The sequence below is a fragment of the Papio anubis genome, chromosome 9 (genome assembly GCF_008728515.1).
Source record: "Papio anubis isolate 15944 chromosome 9, Panubis1.0, whole genome shotgun sequence".
In the NCBI taxonomy this organism is placed as follows: domain Eukaryota; kingdom Metazoa; phylum Chordata; class Mammalia; order Primates; family Cercopithecidae; genus Papio; species Papio anubis.
The window spans coordinates 95,387,294-95,410,252 of record NC_044984.1 but is presented as its reverse complement, the minus strand read 5'-3'; the positions used below and the strand labels follow the sequence as shown (position 1 = coordinate 95,410,252).

The 22,959-nt window shown below is 39.6% G+C and overlaps 1 protein-coding gene across 5 annotated transcripts in view; it reads right to left on the bottom strand.

Annotated features, from left to right (window-relative positions):
* Positions 1-22,959, bottom strand: part of ANO4 (anoctamin 4) — a 406,193-nt gene that overhangs the window by 82,214 nt on the left and 301,020 nt on the right. For all 5 annotated transcript variants that reach the window (XM_021922815.2, XM_021922816.2, XM_021922817.2 and 2 more), the window contains 2 exons: positions 16,908-17,014; positions 533-588 (listed from right to left, as the gene is read on the bottom strand). In XM_021922815.2, coding sequence (XP_021778507.1) covers positions 533-588; positions 16,908-17,014 — 163 coding nt within the window. The remainder of the gene's footprint in view (positions 1-532; positions 589-16,907; positions 17,015-22,959) is intronic.

Below are 22,959 nucleotides of genomic sequence, written 5' to 3'. Positions count from 1 at the left end.
CAGTTACACTTGCAAAAGTAATTTATATGATGGAGACTATGAAGGAAATAGAGTCACAGCATTTATACATCTTAGGTGAGCAATGATGAGTACAACATTATTAATTTTTATTTGTCACCCTTTGGTTACCAGAGACTTTTCAAGATGGCTTCCTCCCACTCTTTTAAGGAATAGCTATACATTTATTTGTTGCAAAGACTGTATATTTCAAGAACATTCTCCTTGTGGATTTGGTGCCTCATGCAACTTTTCAATGCCTTTTTAATTTTATGACAAAGTCTCTAAGCCATTCCTATGACTTCATGCTGAATGACTCTTAAGTATGCTCACAATTACATAAAAAGATATATAGAAATAAATCTATGCTGAGGAAGACATGTAACAATTGAAGTAGACCCTCCCTAATTACCCATTGAAGAAATAAAATTCATTCTGAACAAATGTCGACACATTCAATTATTGACTATCCCTAGAAGTTGATTTTAGTAACAAACAATTGAAAGAAAGATAACGATTAAAGACAGCACAATACCTCATGCAGGGGAAATGCAGCTTCATAGGAGCCATTGGTAAGCAAGCGATTCAGACCTAAAACAGCAAATGAGTCCATTTGAATTAATACAGAGTTTGAATACTCACAATGTTCAAAACAAATGTAAGCGTGGTGCTTTTTGGAGAAAACAATCTGGGCTATCAACCCTCTTAGGGGCACCAAGAGTTAGAAGAAAAGTTTTGCTGCTACGAAATTGGGATCAAGGGCTGGGAAATTCATTAAAAAAATTAAAATATTTAACTGTCAAATAAAGATTGAACATATTCAAAGTGTATAATGTGATGACTTGATATGCATATACATTATGTAATGATTACCACAATCACATTAATTAACACATCTATTTCCACCAATGCTGTACATTAGATCCCCAGAACTCATTCATTTTACAAATGAAACTTTGTACCCTTTGATCAACACCTCCCCATGTTCCCCATCCCCAGGGCCTGGCAACCACTATTCTACTCTCTGCTTCTAAGAGTTTGGCTTTTTAAGATTCTACATATAAGTGAGATCACACAGTATTTGTCTTTCTGTGTCTGGTTTATTTCACCCAGCATGATGCCTTCCAAGTTCATCCATGTTGCAAATGGCAGGATATTCTTTTTTATGGTTGAACAATATTCCATTGTATATACGTACCACAATTTCTTTATCCATTCTTCCGTCAGGGGACACTTGAGTTGTTTTCATATCTTGGCTACTGTAAATAATGCTGCAATGAACATGGATGTGCAGATATCTCTTCAAGATACTGATTTCAATTGCTTGGGATATGTACCCAGAAGTAGCATTGCTGTACCACATGGTACCTCATTTTTAATTTAAGAACCTCCATATTGTTTTCCATAACAGCTGAAGCAAGGTACACTCCTACTAACAGCGCACAACTGTTCCCTTTTCTCCACACACTTGCCAATACTTACCACTTTTTGATAAGAGCCATTCTAATGGGTGTGAGATGGTACCTCACTGTGGTTTTGATTTGCATGTCTCTGATGATTAGTGATATTGAGCACCTTTTCATATACCTGTTGACCATTTGTGTGTTTTATATGGAAAAATGTCTATTCAGGTTCTCTGCCCATGTTAATTAAAATTTTTTTTTTCTTTCCAACTTTTATTTTAGGTTCAGGGAGTACACGTGCAGGTTTGTTACACAGGTAAATTGTGTGTTGCAGGGCTTTGGTGTAATTATTATGTCACCCAGGTAATGAGCATAGTACTGACAGGTAGTTCACTAATCCTCATCCTCCTCTCACCCTCCATCCTCAAGTAGGCCCCAGTGTCTACTGTTCCCTTGTTTGTCCATGTGCACTCAATGTTTAGCTCCCATTCATAAGTGAGAACATGCGGTGTTTGGTTTTTCTATTCTTGCATTAATTCACTTAGGATAATGGCCCTCAGCTCCCTGGAATTACACCAGGAGCTCTTCTATTTTCATTCAGAAGCTTCATTATGGACAAACCTAATGCCTCTGATTTTAGTAACAAACTAAAATCTAGTGGTATGACTTTGGTATGGACTAGTGGTATGACTTTGGAAAAGTTCTCTTGTCCTCAGGACTCAATTCCCTCATCCATAAAATGGGAAGGGAGAGGTAATGGATATGCAGATCTTTTTAAAAACAGCTTTATGGAGGTACAACAATCATACAACAGACAGCATAAGTTGTTTAATTAGATGTTTCGACATAAGTGTATACTCATGAGACCATAAGTACAACCAAGATACCAAATATATCCATTGCCTCCGAAGTTTTATCATGCCACGTTCTAACCAGCCACCTTCCCTGTACTATCTCCAGGGCAAACACTGATCTGCTTTCTGTTGCTATCAATTACTCTGAAATTTCCAGAGTTTTATATAAATGGAATCATATAACATTTTTTCATCACTCAACATAATTTGAGATTCATTCATGTTGTTGCACATATCAGTAGCACATTTCTTTTTATTGCTGAGTAGTATTCCATCACATGGAATAATTTGTTTATCTATTCTCCTGATGATAGACATTTGGGTCCTTTATAGTTTGGGGGCTATTACAAATTAAGCTGTTATAAATATCCATATACAAAACTTTGCATGAATATATGCTTTAACTTTCTTAGTAAATATCCAGAAGTGATTCCACTAGATCATATAGTAGATGAACATTTAACTTTCTGAAAAACTGCCACACTGTTTTCTTAAGTGGCTGTACAATTTTACATTTCCATCAGCAGCATATGAAGGTTCAAGGTCCTCCACATGGTATGGTCAGTCTTTTTAATTTTAGCCACTCTCATGGGTGTGTTGTGATAGCTCATTGTGTTTAATTCTCATTTTTAAATGAATATTTAAAATAATCTTGTGTGCTATTTGCCATCTGCATATCTTCTCTTGTGAAATGTCTGTTCAAATCTTATGCTCAATAAGATTTTTGAATTCACTGAGTTTTGAGTGTTCTTTATGTATTCTAGAGGCAAGATGTGGATGTTCTTTACCAGCCATATTTTTTGAAAACTTTTTTCTCCTAATGTGTGGCTTCTCTTTTAATTCTTTTATTTTATTTTATTTTATTTATTTATGTATTTAAGTTTTGGGATACATGTGCAGAATGTGCAGGTTTGTTACATAGGTATACGTGTGCCATGGTGGTTTGCTGATCCTATTGATCTGTCCTCTAACTTCCATCCCCTCACTGCCCCTACTCCCCAGTAGGCCCTATTGTGTGTTGTTCCCATCCCTGTGTCCATAGGTTCTCATTGTTCAATTCCTGCTTATGAGTGAGGGCATGCAATGTTCGGTTTTCTGTTCCTGTCTTGGTTTGCTGAGGATGATGGCTTCTAGCTTCAAAAATGTCCCTGCATAGGACATAATCTCATTCCTTTTTATGGGTGCATAATATTCCACAGTGTATACGTACTCCATTTTCTTTACCCAGTCTATCATTGATGGGCATTTGAGTTGGTTCCATGACTTTGCTATTGTGAATAGTGCTGCAATAAACATAGTGTATATGTGCCACATTTTCTTTATCCAGTCTATCATTGATGGGCATTTGAGTAGGTTCCGTGACTTTGCTATTGTGAATAGTGCTGCAGTAAACATTTGTGTGCATGTGTCTTTATAGTAGAATGATTTATATTCCTTCAGGTATATACCCAGTAATGGGATTGCTGGGTCAAATGGTATTTCTGGTTCTGGATACTTGAGGAATCCCCACACTGTCTTCCACAATGGTTGAAGTAATTTACACTCCCAACAACAGTGTAAAAGTGTTCCCATTTCTCCACAGCATCACCAGCATCTATTGTTTCTTGACTTTTTCAGCATTCTGACTGGCATTAGATGGTATCTCATTATGGTTTTGATTTGCATTTCTCTAATAATCAGTGATGTTGAGCTTTTTTCATATGCTTGTTGGCCGCATGTATGTCTTCTTTTGAGAAGTCTCTGTTTATATCCTTTGCCCACTTTTTCATGGGGCTGTTTTTCCTTGTAAATTTGTTTAAGTTGTTTGTAAATTCTGGATATTTGATTTTTGCCAGATAGGTAGATTGCAAAAATTTTCTCCCACTCTGTAGCTTGCCTGTTCACTCTGATGATAGTTTCTTTTGCTGTGCAGAAGCTCTTTAGTTTAATTAGATCGTATTTGTCAATTTTGGCTTTTTTTGCAATTGCTTTTGGCTTTTTTGTCATGAAGACTTTGCCTATGTCCTGAATGGTATTGCCTAGGTTTTCTTCTAGGGTTTTTATGGTTTGGGGTTTTACATTTAAGTCTTTAATCTATCTTGAGTTAATTTTTGTATAAGACATAAGCAAGTGGTCCAGTTTCAGTTTTCTACATATGGCTAGCCCGTTCTCCCAACACCATTTATTGAATAGGAGATCCTTTCCCCATTGCTTGTTTTTGTTACTTTTGTTGAAGATCAGATGGTTGTAGATATGTGGTGTTATTTCTGAGGTCTCTGTTCTATTCCATTGGTCTATGTGCCTGTTTTGGTACCATTATCATGCTCTTTTGGTTACTGTAGCCTTGTAGTATAGTTTGAAGTCAGGTTTGTTCTTTTTGGTTACGATTGTCTTGGCTGTATGGGGTCTTCTTTTATTCCATATGAAATTTAAAGTAGCTTTTTCTAATTATGTGAAGAATGTCAATGGTAGTTTGCTGGGAATAGCGCTGAATCTATAAATTACTTTGGGCAGTATGAACATTTTTACAATATTGATTTTTCCTGTCCATGAAGATGGAATGTTTTTCCATTTGTTTGTGTCCTCTCTGATTTCCCTGAGCAGTGGTTTGTAGTTCTCCTTGAAGAGGCCTTTCACATCCCTTGTTAGCTGTATTCCTAGGTATTATATTCTCTTTGTAGTGATTGTGAATGGGTATTCATTCATGATTTGGGTCTCTGCTTGTCTACTGTTGATGTAAAGGAATGCCTGTGATTTTTTCACATTGATTTTGTATCCTGAGACTTTGCTGAAGTTGCTTGTCAGCTTAAGGACATTTTTGGCTGAAATCATGGGCTTTTCTATATATACAATCATGTCATCTGCAAACAAAGACAGTTTGACTTCCTCTCTTCCTATTTGAATACGTTTTATTTCTTTCTCTTGCCTGATTGTCCTGGCCAGAACTTCCAATACTATGATGAGTAAGAGTGGTGAGAGAGGGCATCCTTGTCTTGTACTGGTTTTCAAGGGAATGCTTCCAGCTTTTGCCTGTTCAATATACTATTGGCTGTGGGTTTGTCATAAATAGTTTTTATTATTTTGAGATATGTTCAATCAACACCTAGTTTATTGGGAGTTTTTAACATGAAGGGATGTTGAATTTTTATTGATGGCCTTTTCTGCATCTATTGAGATAATCATGTGGTTTTTGTGTTTCGTTCTCTTTATGTGAGGGATTACATTTATTGATTTATGTATGTTGAACCAGCCTTGCATCCCAGGTATGAAGTTGACTTGATCGTGGTGGATAAGCTTTTTGATGTGCTGCTGGATTCGGTTTGCCAATATTTTACTGAGGATTTTCACATTGGTATTCATCAGGGATATTGGCCTGAAATTTTCTATTTTTTGTTGTGTCTCTGCCAGGCTTTGGTATCAGGATGATCTGCCCTCATAAAATGAGTTAGGGAGGAGTCCCTCTTTTTCTATTGATTGGAATAGCTTCAGAAGGAATGGTACCAGCTTCTCTTTATACCTCTGATAGAATTCGGCTGTGAATCCATCTGGTCCTGGGCTATTTTTGGTGGGTAGGCTATTAATTACTGCCTCAATTTCAGAACTTATTATTGGTCTATTCGGGGATTCAACTTCTTCCTGGTTGAGTCTTGGGGGGGTGTATGTGTCCAGGAATTTATCCATTTCTTCTAGATTTTCTAGTTTATTTGCATAGAGGTGTTGGTAGTTTGTATTTCTGTGAGGTCAGTTTTGATCTCCCCTTTATCATTTTTTATGGGATTCCTCTCTCTTTTCTTCTTTATTAGTCTAGCTAGCAGTATTTGTTATTTTTTTCAAAAAAACCAGTTCCTGGTTTTGGAAGGTTTTTGTGTCTCTATGTCCTTCAATTCTGTTCTGATCTTAGTTGTTTCTTGTCTTCTGCTAGCTTTTGGATTAGTTTGCTCTTGCCTCTTTAGCTCTTTTAATTGTGATGTTAGTGTATCAGTTTGAGATCTTTCTAGCTTTCTGATGTGGGCAATTTAGTGCTATAAATTTCCCTCTTAAAACTGCTTTAGTTGTGTCCCAGAGATTCCAGTATGTTGTCTCTTTGTTCTCATTGGTTTCAAAGAACTTCTTTATTTCTGCCTTAATTTCATTATTTACCCAGGAGTCATTTAGGAGTGAACTATTCAATTTCCATGTAATTGTGTGGTTTTAAATGAGTTTCTTAATCCTGAGTTCTAATTTGATTGCACTGTAGTCTGAGAGACTGTTTGTTATGATTTCAGTTTTTTTTTTCATTTGCTGAGGAGTGTTTTACTTCCAATTATGTGGTCAATTTTAAAATAAGTGCCATGTAGCACTGAGAATGTATATTATATTGATTTGGGGTGGAGAGTTCTGTAGATGTCTATTAGGTCCACTTGATCCAGAGCTGAGTTCAAGTCCTGAATATCCTTGTTAATTTTCTGCCTTGTTGATCTAATATTGACAGTGGGGTGTTAAAGTCTCCCACTATTATTGTATGGAAGTCTAAGTCTCTTTGTAGGTCTCTAAGAACTTGTTTTATGAATCTGGGTGCTCCTGTATTGGGTGCATATAAGTTTAGAATAGTTAACTCTTTTTTGTTTTGTTTTGTTTTGTTTTGAGATGGAGACTTGCTCTTTCGCCAGGCTGGAGTTCAGTGGCATGATCTAGGCTCACTGCAATCTCTGTCTCCCGGGTTCAAGCAATTCTCCTGCCTCAGTCTCCCGAGTAGCTGGGATTACAGGCACGTGCCACCATGCCCAGCTAATTTTTTGTATTTTTAGTAGAGATGGGGTTTCACCATGTTGGCCAGGATGGTCTTGATTTCCTGACCTCGTGATTCACCTGCCTCATCCTCCCGAAGTGCTGGGATTATAGGTGTGAGCCACCGTGCCCAGCCAATAGTTAGTTCTTCTTGTTGAATTGTTCTCTTTACCATTATTTAATTATCTTCTTTGTCTTTTTTGAACTTCATTGGTTTAAAGTCTGTTTTGTCAGAGATGAGGTTTGCAACCCCTGCTTTTTTTTTTTTTTTTTTGCTTTCCATATGCTTGGTAAAATTTCCTCCATCCTTTATTTTGAGCCTATGTGGGTCTTTGTACTTGAGATGGGGCTCCTGAATACAGCACACCAAAGGGTCTTGACTCTTTATCCAATTTCCCAGTTTGTGTCTTTTAATTGGGGCATTTTGCCCATTTACATTTAGGCTTAGTATTGTTATGTGTGAACTCGATCCTGTCATCATGACACTACCTGGTTATTTTGCACACTAGTTGATGCAGTTTCTTCACAGTGTCATTGGTCTTTATATTTTGGTGTATTTTTGCAGTGGCTAGTACCAGTTTTTCCTTTGCATATTTAGTGCTTCTTTCAGGAGTTCTTGCAAGGCCAGCGTGGGGGTAACAAACCCTCAGCATTTGCTTTTCTGGAAAGGATTTTATTTCTTCACTTATGACACTTAGTTTGGCTGGATATAAAATTCTGGGTTGAAAATTATTTTCTTTAAGAATGTTGAATACTGGCCCCCAATCTCTTCTGGCCTGTAGAGTTTCTGCTGAGAGGTCCATTGTTAGTCTGATGGGCTTTTCTTTGTAGGTGACCTGACCTTTCTCTCTGGCTGCCCTTAACATGTTTTCCTTAATTTTGGCCTTGGAAAATCTGATGATTATGTTTCTTGGGGTTGATCTTGTGGAGTACCTTAGTGGTGTTCTCTGTATTTCCTGGATTTGCATGTTGGCCTGTTAGGTTAGGGAAGTTCTCCTGGAGAATATCCTGAAGTTTGTTTTCCAGTTCGTTTCCATTCTTCATGTCTGCTTCAGGTGGTACTCCAGTTAATCGTAGGTTTGGTCTTTTTATGAAGTCCCATATTTCTTGGAGGTTTTGTTTGTTCCTTTTTATTCTTTTTTCTCTAATCTTGTGTGCATGCTTTATTTCAGTGAGGTGGTCTTCAAACTCTGATATCCTTTCTTCCTCTTGGTCAGTTCAGCCATTGATACTTCCGTATGCTTCACAAAGTTCTTGTACTGTGTTTTTCAGCTCCATCAGGTCATTTATGTTCCTCTCTAAACTCTCTCTAGTTAGCAGTTCCTGTAACCTTTTTTTCAAGGTTCTTAGCTTCTTTGCATTGGGTTAGAACGTGCTCCTTTAGCTCAGTAGAGTTTTTTATTACTCATGTTCTGAAGCCTACTTCTGTCAGTTTGTCCATCTCATCTTCCATCCAGTTCTGTGCCCTTGCCAGAGAGTCGTTGCAATCACTTGGAGGGGAAGAGGAACTCTGTCCTTTTGGGTTTTCAGCGTATTTTCATTGATTCTTTCTCATCTTTGTAAGTTTGTCTAGTTTTGATCTTGGAGGCTGCTGACTATTGGATGGGGTTTTTGTGAGGACTTCTTTTGTTATTGGTGCTGTTGTTGTTGCTTTCTGTTTGTTTTTCTTTCACTGGTCAGGTCCCTCCTCTGTAGGGCTGCTGTGGTTTGCCAGGGGTTCACTTTATAGCCTATTTATCTGGTTCACTCCTGCACCTGGAGATGTCACTCTAGGAGGCCGGAGAACAGCAAAGATGGGTGCCTGCTCCTTCTTCTGGGATCTCTGACCTGGGGGGCTCCAACCTGATGCCAGTAGGATCACTCCTGTACAGGGTGTCTGACAACCCTGTTGGAAGGTCTCACCCATTTTGGTGGCAAGGGAAATGGGACCCATTTAACGAAGCATTTTGACTGTCCCTTGGTGGAGGCAGTGTGCCTTGCTGGGGGGCAATCTGGGCTAAGTCTGCTGGTCTGCAGAGACTGTGGCCACTCCTCTTGCTACGGGCTCACGCCCAGGGAGATCCAGGTTCTGTCCCTGAGCCTCTGGCTGGAGTTGTTGGAGTTCCTGTAGGGAAGCCCCACCCTACATGAAGTGAGGAAGGATATGTCAGGGTCAGGCCTGAAGAGGCACTCTGGTTGCAGTCTGCCACAGCCAGTGTGTTGAGCTGTGGCAGACCACTCGGGGATCAAGCCATCCAGCCTCCCTGGCTCTAGCAGGGGAAAAGCATGTCCTGGAGCTATAGAGATGGTTGCCACCCTTTCCCCACACAGACAGCTTAGTGTATTAGGCAGTTATGAGTCCCAGTGCTGGCTGCTGCCCCTCCCCCAAGGAGCTCAAATGGCTTAGGCAGCAGCAGGTGTGGTGCTGGTCACCCCTCCTTCCAGGAGCTCCCCAGGGTTAGGCAGATTCCAGCTGAGAGGTTGTTGAGAATCTCTGTGCGGCTCCAGGGTTGGCATTCTAGGTCCCAGTGGCGTGGGTGCCTGAGTGGGATCTTCCAATTCATGGGTTGCACAGTTCCGTGGAATAAAGCACAGTTTCCCCCGCTGAGTAGCACACTCACTCACTGCCTCCCTTGGCTGGGGGATGGGGGCTCCCCTGCCCCGTGTGGCTCTCAGGTGGGCCGCTGCACCACACTGCTCTTCCTTCCCCTCTGTTCAAGTTCAGCCACCTAGTCAGTTCTGATGAGAGAACCTGGATACCTTGGTTGCCAATGAAGGATTCACACACTAATGATGGTTCTTTTTGATGGAAACTTCTGATCAGTTCTGTTTCTAGTCAGCCATCTTGGCCCCATCCTTCTTTTCATTCTCTTGAAAACATCATTTGAAAAGGGAAGTTTTAATTTTGAAGGCTAGGTTATCCATTTTTTTCTTCTTTTATGAATTGTGCTTTTACTGTCACATTTAAGAAATCCTTGACTAACCCAAGATAACAAAGATTTTCTATTTTCTCCTAGAATTTTTATGGTTTTAAATTTTACACTTTGAACTATAATCCATTTGAGTTAACTTTTGTATATGAGTTTTCCCAAATTCATTTTTGCACATGGGTTTGAATTGTTTCCGTATCACACGTTGAAAAGTCAATTCTTTACCCATTGAATTGACTTTGACCCTTTGTCTCAAGTCAAAGACTTGACTTTTTGTTCTTTTTCAGAGCTGTTTTGGCTATTCTAGGTCCTTTCACATCCCTATAAATTTTTTAATTCATTTGTCAATTTTCACATATGCACACATAAAACACCCTCTGGGAGTTTGACTGGATTGCACTGAATCTACAGATCAATTTGTTAAGACTGACGTCTTAACAATATTGAGTCTTCTGACTAATAAACATGGTATATCTTTCCATTTATTAGGTCTTCTTAAATTTATCTCAGCAATGTTTTGTAGTTTTCAGTGTACAATTCTTACATATCTTTTGTTTGATTTATCCTTAAGTATTTAGTATTTCATATTTGGGGGCTAATTATAAGTGACTTGGTTTTTAAAATCTCAATTTCTCACTGTTTGTTGCAGATTGACAGATATACAATTGAGTTTTTATATCAATCTCATTTTTTGCAACCTAGCTACATTCACTTATTAGTTCCTTTTTATAGATTCCATTGTGAGTTTCTTTATAGATGATCATGTCGTCTGATTATAAGGACAGTTTTAACTCTTTTTATATTATTCCACCGGATAGTAAAATGAATACAAGTGGTAAGTGCAAACACACTTGTCCCATTCATTATCTTAGGAGGAAAACATTCTGTCTTTTACCATTAAGTGTAATTTTAACTATAATCATTTCATAGAGGTATTTTATGAGGTTGAGGAAGATAATTTCTATTAGTAGTTTGCTGAGTTTTTATCTGTAATGGATGCTGAACTTTGTGAAATGCTTTTCCCATGTTCGTAAATATGATCATATGGTTTTTCTTTTTTAGTTTGCTACTATGGTAAATTATATTGATTGATTTTCATATACTAAGCCAACCTTGTAGTCCAGGATAAATCCTACTTGGTCATGATGTATTATCCTTGTTATACATTGTTAAACTTTACTTGCTAAATTTTCTCTATGTTTCCAGGAGGAAAGACTTTTCTGAGTATTCTCCTCATTGCTCTGTGAATTATGAGGTGTTCCAGTCTTACTGGAAATTCTTTTGGATGATTCTTTCTCTTGCCTTGGGTATTCTCCTGACATATATGCATTGATCAGCACTTGCTGAATACTTGAGGGAGACCTCTGCAGATCTTCGAGGTTCGAGCTCTGTGCAGTTCTTTGCTTTCTGGTACTTCTTTCTGTGAACTCTAGTTGCCTTTGTTTCCCAACTTCTAGCAACAACTTCTCAACTTAGAGTCTTTCAGGTCCTGCCTACATTCTCGCTTTTCATGGTGCTGTCTAGAAACTATGTCAAGATGGTAAGATGGGGCCCAGCAGGGCTCATTTCATTTGTTTTCTGTCTCTCAGAGGTCCTTGTTTTGGGTCGCCCAAATATTTGGTGTCTTGAAAATAGTTGTTTCATACATTTTGTCTGTTTTTTCTTTTGTGATTGTTTCCCATGGGAGAGTAAATCTTGTGCCTGTTGCTCCATCTTGGCCAGAAGTGGAAGTTTAACGTGTTGATCTTTAAAGCTCCTTTCAGATCAGGAATTATGCTACTTCCTAAAATGCACCTCAAAGAAGATGATCATAATGATGTTTCTCAAGTGGCTTGAGAGGAATGCTACCTATGCTTTAGATCCTTACCAGAATCTAGAGGTTTAGCCTAACTGGAAAATGGCACATGCACTGGTTCACTTTTCATTGATGGAGGATCAATCAATATGTGGATGATTTTAGTCATAGTAACACATTAATATGTTTTAAGATGCTCGACATTAATACTAAATATCCAAGAAAAGCATTTGAAATACAAATATCACAAGGCCTTATAGTTTGTCTAACATATCAGAGGCCCCAATAAATACCTTTGTAATGAATGATTACATAGAAAGCTTTGATTCTCTGGAGTCTCTATTGAGAATTCCACATATCTCATCAATAACTTTCAAACATCCCAGATATTAGAAAAAATAGGACTCACAGGGACCCAATAAGAGACTCGCATGATAACTTTTTTTTTTTTTTGAGACAGAGTCTCACTCTGTTGCCCAGGCTGGAGTGCAGTGGTACGATCTTGGCTCACTGCAACCTCTGCCTCCAGGGTTCAAGCAATTCTCATGCCTCAGCTTCCCAAGTAGCTGGGATTACAGGTGCATGCCACCATGCTCAGCTAAATTTTGTATTTTTAGTAGAGACGGAGTTTTACCACATTGGTCAGGCTGATCTCAAACTCCTGACCTCAAGTGATCCACCTGCCTTGGCCTCCCAGAGTGCTGGGATTACAGGCATAAGCCACCGTGCCTGGCCTCGGATGATAACTTTTATAAGTTTATCATAATTTATCAAAGTCCTGCAAAGTGAGAAAGTAGCAATATTTGAAGTATTTTTCACTTTACTAATTTCTCCTCTAAGCACCAAATTCAAAAATATGAATCAATTTCAAGATTTATTGTAGGCACCCATATTGTTAAATAAATCTTTGTTGAGCTATTATACTGCTTTATTTTGAAAGTGGGTTTTACCAGGTTTGATTTTTACAGTTGTAATAAATTCAGAGTGAAGTTGAAAAACTTACATAGTGGCAGTTTACATTCCACTAAAATATCCTTATGAATCATATTTACAAATCAGTATTTTCACATTATTTCGAATCGACGTTGGCTCGTGCAAGATGCCACTTTCAGAAAGAGTTTCAGGCAGAAAATAATACTGGATAAACATTAGTTCCATCAAGAAATTAAAATTTCTTCTAACATGTTGTTTCTTTTATTTACAAAACCAAAGATGACAATGAAATATTGAATCTACAGACCATTTGTAGCTTTAGTCCATGTTTTTCAGCATAATGCTTGGTTGTGGGTTAATAACTTACTCTCTGATTGGTTATTTCTAGTTAGATATTATTCCAGTTCATCATTACCAATTTTCTTTTATTCTTTCTTTTCCTTTTCTTTGTTGTGGCAGACTCCCACTATGTTGCCCAGGCTGGAGGGCAGTGGCACAGTCTCAGCTTATTGCAGCCTTGACCACCCAGGCTCAAGTAATCCCCCATCTCAGTCTCCTGATAGCTGGGACTACAGGTACTCACCACCACACCTGGGTAATTTTTTGTATTTTTTGTAGAGAGGATTATGCTCAGGCTGGTTTCAGACTTTTGGGCTCAAGAAATCCTCCTGCCTCAGCTTCCCAAATTTCTGGGATTCCAGGTGTGAGCCAATGTGCCTGGCCTATTACCAATTTTCAAAACATGGAGGTCTTTGAATAGAAAACTCCTTATTTCATCAAATGAAAGAAATTTTATAAAGACCCTTTCTGACTAGCAAAATACTACACTTCCTGTGCTTCTTCAGAACATTTAAAAATCACTGTCTCTGTCCTTCTTTTGCTTATAAAAGCAGCATACATTTTGATATGCAAAATTAGGCACAATTTCCGTTCAGCATGACTTTATTGAACTCCCACTATATGCCAGGCACTGTGCTAGGCAGTGATGATATAAAGATAAATAAGGTAGCTTATTTACAGTTAAGGATCTTATTATCTAGATGAGCAGCATTCAGCTACAGATTCTCAATACACTAGTGTCTTATAAAGAGTCGTTTTGGGAGGCCAAGGCAGGTGGATCACAAGATCAGGAGTTCGAGATCAGTCTGGCCAACATAGTGAAATCTCGTCTCAACTAAAAATAACAAAAATCAGTCGGGTGTGGTGGCAGGCACCTGTAATCCCAGTTACTCGGGAGGCTAAGGCAGGAGAATCACTTGAACCTGGGAGGCAGAGGTTGCAGTGAGCCGAGATCCCGCCATTGCGCTCCAGCCTGGGTGACAGTGCGAGACTCCATCTCAAAACAAACAAATAAAAAAAAAAGAGTCATGAGGTGTATTGCAAATAATACCATTATTAGTGAAGATGCCATTTGGAGTTATTTGCATTTTATGAAATGATTCAGAACAGCTACTGCAATAATAACTTCACTTTCACTCACTTACTTTCTAGTACGCTTATGGTACGATGTTAACTGAAAAAAAGTACGATTAAAAAGGATGCATAGCACATCCTAAGTTTGTTTCTAAAAGCCGTATGAATGAATAAGAAATTAAGATAAAAAAGTAACCAAGGTAACATTTAAATTATTCAGTATGCAAATGTTATGAGTGGTTCTCTTTATGTGGTAGATTTTCATAATGTCATTGAATGTAATTCAAGACAACAAAAGAAGAGTTGTATATGACTAACTATCAAATAGACTCCAAAAATAGTTGCCACAGGAATTCAGAGGAGGGAAGAATTCATTCAAGCTGGAATGGTCACGGAAGACTTTACTGAAGGAATGTGTCTCAAGGATGGATGACTAATGCAGAGAAATGGGAATGAGTTTAACTACAATCCATCAAAGTGAAGAAAGACCTAAATCAGGTTCGACTTCACCATACCCCCATACATTGACTCTCACAAAATATAATATTCCATTTGTAATCAGATCTGGACTAGGAAGCTATCTATTTCTCCATGTTATATTTTAACGTATGCAGCTTGGGATCAAAGTAGGCGGGTTTTTTTTTTTTTTTTTTTGGCAGTTTCATTATGCTAGTGACTCACACCGAGCTTGCATTCAGCTCAACTCCCAAATCTGTTCCTCTTATGATGTTGAGCAACATTTCTCCCACACTGTACCAAGGTAGTTGTTTTGCTGAATTTGACTGTAAGACTTTACATTAAAAATTATTTTTTTAATTTTTTAGTTATATTAATGTAATATTCTATGTACTTCCTTTTCTATTCAAACAAATGTATATGAATAAAATAAAAATGTGAAAAAATCTCAAATCTCATTAATAACCAAATGTATGTTTAAATAACATTTTCATTGAATGAGTAAATATTTTTTAAAAGATTGAAAGAAAAAGAAAATACACATTAGAAATGGTCAATGCAAAACTATTAAATGTCACCTTGCTGGATTTGGCTGAGTGCCAGCTACTGAGTCTTGTCATTTAATACAATCTTCTAGTTTCACCCTACCGGAAAGCTTGATGAACAGGTCATCTGGGCTATGCACCAGATATTAACTTATTTCCCCTCAGCTCCAAATGCAACTTCATTGCCTGCTTTGCAATAACAGAGCTGGACTTTGTAACTATTTCTCCTTTGTCAGCTGATTCAACGTTAAGCTTTGCCAGCAAAAGGCACCGGGAGGGACACTGGAGGAGGAAGGGGTTTCTCTTCCTGATACCAGTATGATACCTCAGCAGGCTTCTGCAGCACATACTTCTATAGTACCCAGCTCCTGCAGTGTGTGGTGGCTGGAAACACATGGTACTCCCCAAAGGCAGATTTTCAGTATCCTCTCAGGAGGCTTCACAGAGTAGTGCTGCTGATGTAGCAACTCCCAAAGAATGACTTCCCTGGAGCCACTCCAGGCAGCTTCCCCTAGTACTCCAGAGGGCAGATTTCTAGAGCCCCCAGCAAACTGCACTGCCATGGCTGTACCTCTTCCAGCAGGATGTGCAACTTAGCACTGTAGGAAGGAGTCTTCTCAGGGGTGGTAGCTGCTCCTAATATCTGCTACTTCTCTATTCTTTAGAGTTATTCTTACCCTTGACTAGCCAACCCTCCATTACTCGAATCCCCTGTCATAGTTAATTACTTATATAAAACTTTCTCTGTTCAATTTACTTGTGCTTTTATCTCCTGATTAGACCCTGACTGACATAGGTCATTATTAAAACTATTGATAAAAAACTTGCTAGAAAAAGAGATAAGAACAAAGCCACCCAACCCTTCCTGATATATAATAATCTGTTTAATAAGGCAGGAAATGTGTAATATAATATGGACACATTCTCATAAAAATGCCTAAAATATATATGGTGGAGGCTATTTAATGGAGAAGATGACTGAAGAAGCTGCTTATGTGGGACAGCTCATCTCCGTGCTTACAGATCCCTCTGCATGGAACACCCTACCCCTCCATCTTCCCACACTGGTTTCCCAGCATTCAGGTCTCAGTTCAAATTTCAGCTTCTCAGAGACGCTTGCCCTCATCATCAAATCTCAGCCTGAACTAACTCCTACCTTTTACCAGCCTATTTCTGTATCATCATCCAGTTTAATTTTTTTTTTTTTTTTTTTTGAGACAGAGTCTCGCTCTGTGCCCCAGGCTGGAGTGCAGTGGCACAATCTTGGCTCACTGCAAGCTCCGCCTCCTGGGTTCACGCCATTCTCCTGCCTCAGCCTCCTGAGTAGCTGGGACTACAGGTGCCCACCACCGCGCCCGGCTACTTTTTTGTATTTTTAATAGAGACGGGGTTTCACTGTGATCTCGATCTCCTGACCTTGTGATCCGCCCGCCTCGGCCTCCCAAAGTGCTGGGATTACAGGCGTGAGCCACCGCGCCCGGCCCAGTTTAATTTCTTTATGTTAGTTATTGTATTTACTTATTTGTTTATTGTCTGCTTTTAATTTCTTGAACACAAGCTCCAGAATAGAATTATGCTTATCTCCCCAAAATCTAGTTCAGTGCCTGGCACACAACATTTTCTAAAATGAGAGAATTTCTCCATGATCTTAGACAAATGAGACGACATGCTATTTAAAGAAGATATTTAAGGATGCGATGAAGATTTTACACTGTGAATTATTCATCAAAGGATTAGTTAGGGGTTTTATAAGTGACAAGCATTGCTAGAATTGATACAAGCTTAATAAAACCAAGGGAAGAAGTCTGTAATTCCCAAATGCCAAATGTAGTTTGTTATACTAATATACTACTTACCAATCTTATTTTTTCCTTCTTCATATTTTATTCTTTGTAAAATGTGATGCACAATTCTGCTTCTTGTGGCATTGTTGAAGAACGTTTCTTTGTTGTGTATGATGAAGCTGCACACATATATTAAAAACACAAGTGGAGAATTAATTGGAGGTGATGGATCTAATTTTTGTTATAATTTGGTGTTGCTCAGATGCAGATGTCTTCAATCAGTCATAAACAGGGTGTGTCTGGAACAGCCTGAGGGAGCCAGAGATCACACCAGGAGAGTAGGCTCACAGGTATGAGTAGTTTTGGTTTTCAGCATCAACATCATTCACGTCAGGAAGGAGCTGGAGCTAAACAAAATTAAGAAACCTAAAAACAAACTAATAGCAAGTCTAGGTCTTATATCTTGTTTTTTCTCAGTAAGGTCATTATATAAATTCAACTAAAAATTCATTTTGTTTTTCTCTCCTCTTCCCTTCTACCTTAGCCTCTCCCATGGCATAATCAATGGATTTTCAGAAATTTTAAGATATACAACTGGCTTGGGTGGTGGATATAGGAGTTAGGTAATGAGCTGTGGTCTGGCTCACAGGTGAGGTGAGAGACCAGTCTCTGGAAATCATCTCTATCCTTACCTTTTCCATGTTCTTTCGTGAATGGGATCTTTCCTCTAAAGCACACACTTAAGATTGATTTGTCTCCCAGCAACTGCCCCAGCCAGTCTACTTTGTCAAGGGTGCATGTGCAGGTATGTGTGTGTATGTGTGTGTGTACAAACACACATACACACACAGCTTTCCAGTAGGTGCTTGTACCCTACTAAGAGGTTTTCTAGGTAGCAGAGCTTCCAGAGCTACATAATCCAGCATGAAATTGCCATGTCTCCCCTTGTTAGGATTGCAAAAAATGGTAGAGTATTAGAGACACTGTATCTATGACTCCTTCATAAATTATAAAGTTTATCAACTCAGCAAACTCCTTGGGCACTTCCTAAAAGCTGGACATCATGCAAAGGCATATAAATGTAGGCATTATCCCCAACATTCAGCTCAGAAGTCACCTCCTCCAAAAAGTCTCCCTACCCCTCCAACTGCACTTCTGTCCCCCAAAGCATTCAGTTACTCCTTCCTTTGTGCTATTCTTTATTTTGCAAGCACATCAATTTACTGATCATTCTATATTGTATTTTATTTGTTTTCATTTGTTCATCAAATGTTTACTGAGGACACTCCCTTAAGGTACTAATTACACAATGGTCAACAAAACAAATAAAATCCTTGTCCTTGAGAAGGTTGCAGTCTAGTGGGGAAGTGAGAGCATCAAGGAAATGAACATGAGTGTATGGCAGAGAAAGGCAAGGTCAACCTCCTTCTGCATGCCTTTCCTACCACGTAAGACCATGAGCTCACTCAGGACAAAAGGCTGAATCATAACTTTTGTAGCCCGGGGATCCAGTGAGTGGCTGGTACACAGGTATGTGAGGGTCATGGTAATTTATGATGGGGAATTTGCTATTAAATGTTTTTCTTCAAGGAGATGAATTCTCAGGAGTTGTTCAAATAATGAGAGGAAGAGAAAAAATTGGCCTCGAGAAAGACTGGTCCAAGCATGGGGTTTGGTTTGGAAACAGGGCTGGAAATGTGACTTTGGGATAACAGATAAAGGAGAGAAAGGCCAGGGAATATAGAGACAAAAAGTAAATCATGAGAACTGATTTATTGAAGTATTTTTCTTTCACTTTTACTTCTCTTGGATTCTCTTACCGAATACTGCTCTTGGAGAAAGGTAATTTGACTTGGTGGATGAGCGATAAACGCTGTGTGGGTAAATGAGGATGCTGCAGCATTTATCTGATATTTATCTCTCAGGTTTTCTGAAAACATTTTATAGCATAAAGAGGAAGAGGAGAAAAGCAAGAGTCTCACTGAATGTGTTTCTTTGTATTTTATCCTCCTCTGCTTTTTCACCTGATTTGAGACAGGCCATTACATTTTAATACCAAGTAAAGATGTCATAAAGAAATAGACAACAAATAAAAAAGCCCATTTTGACTCACAATTCTAGATGACAACTGAAAGCTGATAAGCACAACTATGCTTGACAAGAAAATTCAAGGCCAAAAGCCCATGTTCCTCCTCCATTAAATGGTTTTCTGCTTCCTTCTCTTTTTATAGCATCACATTACATTTTCTGAGCACATGTAACAGTTCTCTACAATAAGCACCACAGACAAGCTTCAAATTTTTGTTTTTCTTTTCCTTACATCTAAGCTGTACCTGGAACCTGGAGGTTCTGTAGAGGAATAAACACACAGGGCACGTGCCAGACACTATTCTAAACAGTCTCAATACATGAACTCATTCAATCCCTATTTCAACCCATAAGGGAAGTACTTACTAGCCACATTTCACAGGTGAAGAATCAGAGAGGTTAAGTGATGTACCCAACGTCACCGAGCTAAAAAGGGGCCAAGCCAGCATTTGAACTCAGAGAGTATGGCTCCAAAGGCTGACCCTGTGGCCACTCTGCTTGCTTGCCTGCCTCTGTTTGCCAGATACTTCCTGAGGCCTGGAGGCTGGGTTTCCTGGAGGTCAGCTGAGAGTTTCTCTGTCCAGATTGCTCTTGTTTCCATGTTTTTATTCATTTGTTTCTAAATCTCAGCTCAGACTATATCTTCCCCAGAGGCTCTGGCTTGACTTCCATGCCCTCGCTCTGAAATGCAGTGTGGTGCTTGATATGGTTTGGCTGTGTCCTCACACCCATCTTGAATCGTAGTTCCCATAATTCCCATGTGTCATGGGAGGGATCCGGTGGGAGGTAATTGAATCATGGGGGCAGGTTTTTCCAGTGCTGTTCTCGTGATAGTGAGTAAGTCTCATGAGATCTGATGGTGTTATAAAGGCAGTTCCCTTGTACATGATCTCTCTTGCCTGCCACCATGGAAGATGTGCCTTTGCTCCTCCCTCATCTTCCACCATGATTGTGAAGCCTCTGCAGCCATGTGGAACTGTGAGTCCATTAAACCTCCTTTCCTTTATAAATTACCCAGTCTTGAGTGTGTCTTTATTAGCAGCATGAGAACAACTAATGTGATGCAATAAAAATAGAAGGAAGCAAAGAACCACTGGTGGAGGAGGAGGGACTTTTAGCTCTGGGTACGCTCAACATCATCTCTGATTTATCTCAATACTCTGAAGTCAGACAGACCTCAGCATATACTCCAGTAGTGCCACCTATGATGTGGTTTTAGGGCTATCCCTCAACTTTTCTGGGTCTTGGTTTCCTCATCTGTGAAATGGGGATAACACTGTAATCACCTTCACAGGGCTACTGTAGTAGTGAGATGACAAGTAGTGCCGAGCCCACTGACTGGCATTGAAGATGTTCTCAGAGTTAGCTGTCATAATTGCTGTAGTTTCTATTACATTCTATGAAAGCTGTCTGCCCACATGGCCCACTTCCTTGGATGAGCTTCCTGAGGGCAGAAACTGGCCATGCACATCTCTGCATTTCCAGCACAGGTAAAAGGCTTAGCACATGAGAAACATTTAAAGTTGTATCAGATGAGCTGACCATCTGAAGAACACTAGCTAATGCTGGCGACTGATATAGTTTGGATGTTTGTCCCCTCCAAAACTAATTTTGAAATGGAATCCCCAGTGTTAGAGGTGGGGTCTGGTGGGAGGTGTTTGATTCATGGGGGTGGATCTCTCATGAATGTCTTGGTGTCACCCCCATGGCAATGAGTGATTCTCACTCTGGTAGTTTATGTAAGAGCTGGTTGTTTAAAAGAGTGTGGCTCCCCACTTCCCCTCTGCCCCATCTTGCCCTTGTTCCCACTCTTGCCATCTGACACGCTTGCTCCCTCTTCACCTTCCATCACGATTGGAAGCTTCCTAAGTTCTCACCAAGAGCAGATTCTGGTGCTATGCTTCCTGAATAGGCTTATATAACTGTGGCCAAAATAGACCTCCCTTCTTTATAAACTACCCAGTCTCAGGTATTCCTTTATAGCAACGCAAATGGCCTAACACAGGGGCTATAAGACTATATCTCATCTTCTTATAACCTTGGTCTCTGCTCTTGCTCTTGCCATCTCTTCTAGCTATCAGCTGAACTACCACCTTCACACTGCATATCTAAGGATCTTCCTGTGGGATGTGGAGCACTTTCATTTTGTGGGTCACTCTTTCAAACTGGAGGATTATGAGAAGGAACAGTGAGGATTTCCCATATCATGGTTCTCACACTTAGCCACAGCTTTCTCCAAATGAAGTCTCCCTCTCATACACACACATATCCCCCACCCCCTCATGTACACAATGTAAGCTAAGCAACTCTGGCAAATATGAGACTTGGGGCTCAATCTCTGAGCAGGACTTCATATTAGCTTGGAAACTCATATCCACTCCCATGCATTGCTGGGGGGATAGCAAACATACAAACTCTTTATGGCCATTTGGTCAGGTCTGTCAAAACTACGTATATATCTTCACTACATACCATCTAATCTAGGGATTCCTTTTTTTTAGAAATGTGTTCTACAAATATACTTACCCATGTGCAAAGTGACAGATGTACAACAATGTTCATTATGGCATGGGTTATAATAGCAAAAGCCTGGAAATAACCTAAATAATTAATCAGTGGGGGATAGGATAAGAAAATTATGGTGCAACTCTACAGTAGAATATTCTGCACCTGTAAATAGATTAAGGGCCCTTGGTGTAAATCTAAAAAAAATCTCTAAGACAGGACAGGGAGAAAAGGTTCAAAACAGTCACACAGCTATTTGTGTCAGAGGAAAATGTGGACGTTAGGAAGTACATGCAAATGAATATGTTGATAGACATATTTGCTTGTGCATGCACAGAATGACCATGGGAGGACACATACACCTCGGGAAACATTGGTTGCCTCTGAGGAAAACTGGGTGGCTGGATAGGCAGGAGGGAAACTTCATTGTACATACTTAGGAAATTTTTCCCATGTGTAAGTACTATTACACATTAAAAAAACTGCAATTTTTGGCTGGGTGCAGTAGCTCATGCCTGCAATCCCAGCACTTTGGGAGGCAAATGCAGGAGGACCGCTTGAAGCCAGAAGTTCAAGACCAGGGCAACATAGTAAGACATCATCTCTACAGGAAAAAAAAAAAAAAAATTAGCTGGGTGTGGTGGTGTGAACCTATAGTCCCAGCTCCTCAGGAGGCTGATGCAGGGCAATCCCTTAGGCCCAGGAGTTAGAGAGTAAAGTGAGCTATGAACACAACACTCCAGCCTGGGTGACAGAGTGAGATTCTGCCTCTTAAAAAACATTTGAAATATTTTTAAAAAGAAAAATTAAAAGGAAAGCACACTTCTGTTCTAGGTTTACTCTCACGTTCCCCCTGAAATTCGGTGAGGAGGGGAAGAAACTGCTGAAAGGGTGTAGCATCAACTCTGTGATCAAGGCCTATATCCACACATCTCCTTATCCTGCTACTTTGAAAGACTAATATAATTTGCCCAAAGACACACAATCAGCAAGTGTCAAGGAGGAATTCAGAAACCATCTGTTTTGCTCCAAATCTTCTCCTGTGTTTGTGAAGGGAACTTCGAGGGGCCCAGGTCTGCCTGCATACATGTGTGTGTGAAGGGCTTTCTGCATGCCTCCATCGCGCCCTGTGAGGAAGACCTTGCTGGCCTGCTCACGAAGTAATGGGCAGACCAGGGCCTGAACCTCCCACTGACTCCCCGCTAAGCTCAACCTTTCTGCTTTCTGGGGTAGTGAGCAACCTCGTTTTCACCCAGGGTGGTGGAAGATAGAGGTCCCAATATCCCTTTTGCTAGGAAGGGAGAAATGAGAAACAAATATGCCGTGCAATTGGGTTTTAGCTACAGACCTCCTGGAGTTTATTTGCTCTCTGATTGATAGGTTCTTCCTGTGGCAAACTGTCCACAGTAACGTTGTAAAATGCTGTGATATGCTGGGTCATTTAACAAGTAAATATTATGTTTGTTCTGTGCAAAGCAATATGTATTGAGGGTGTGTATAATATGGACATGGGTGTTATATATTTAAATAT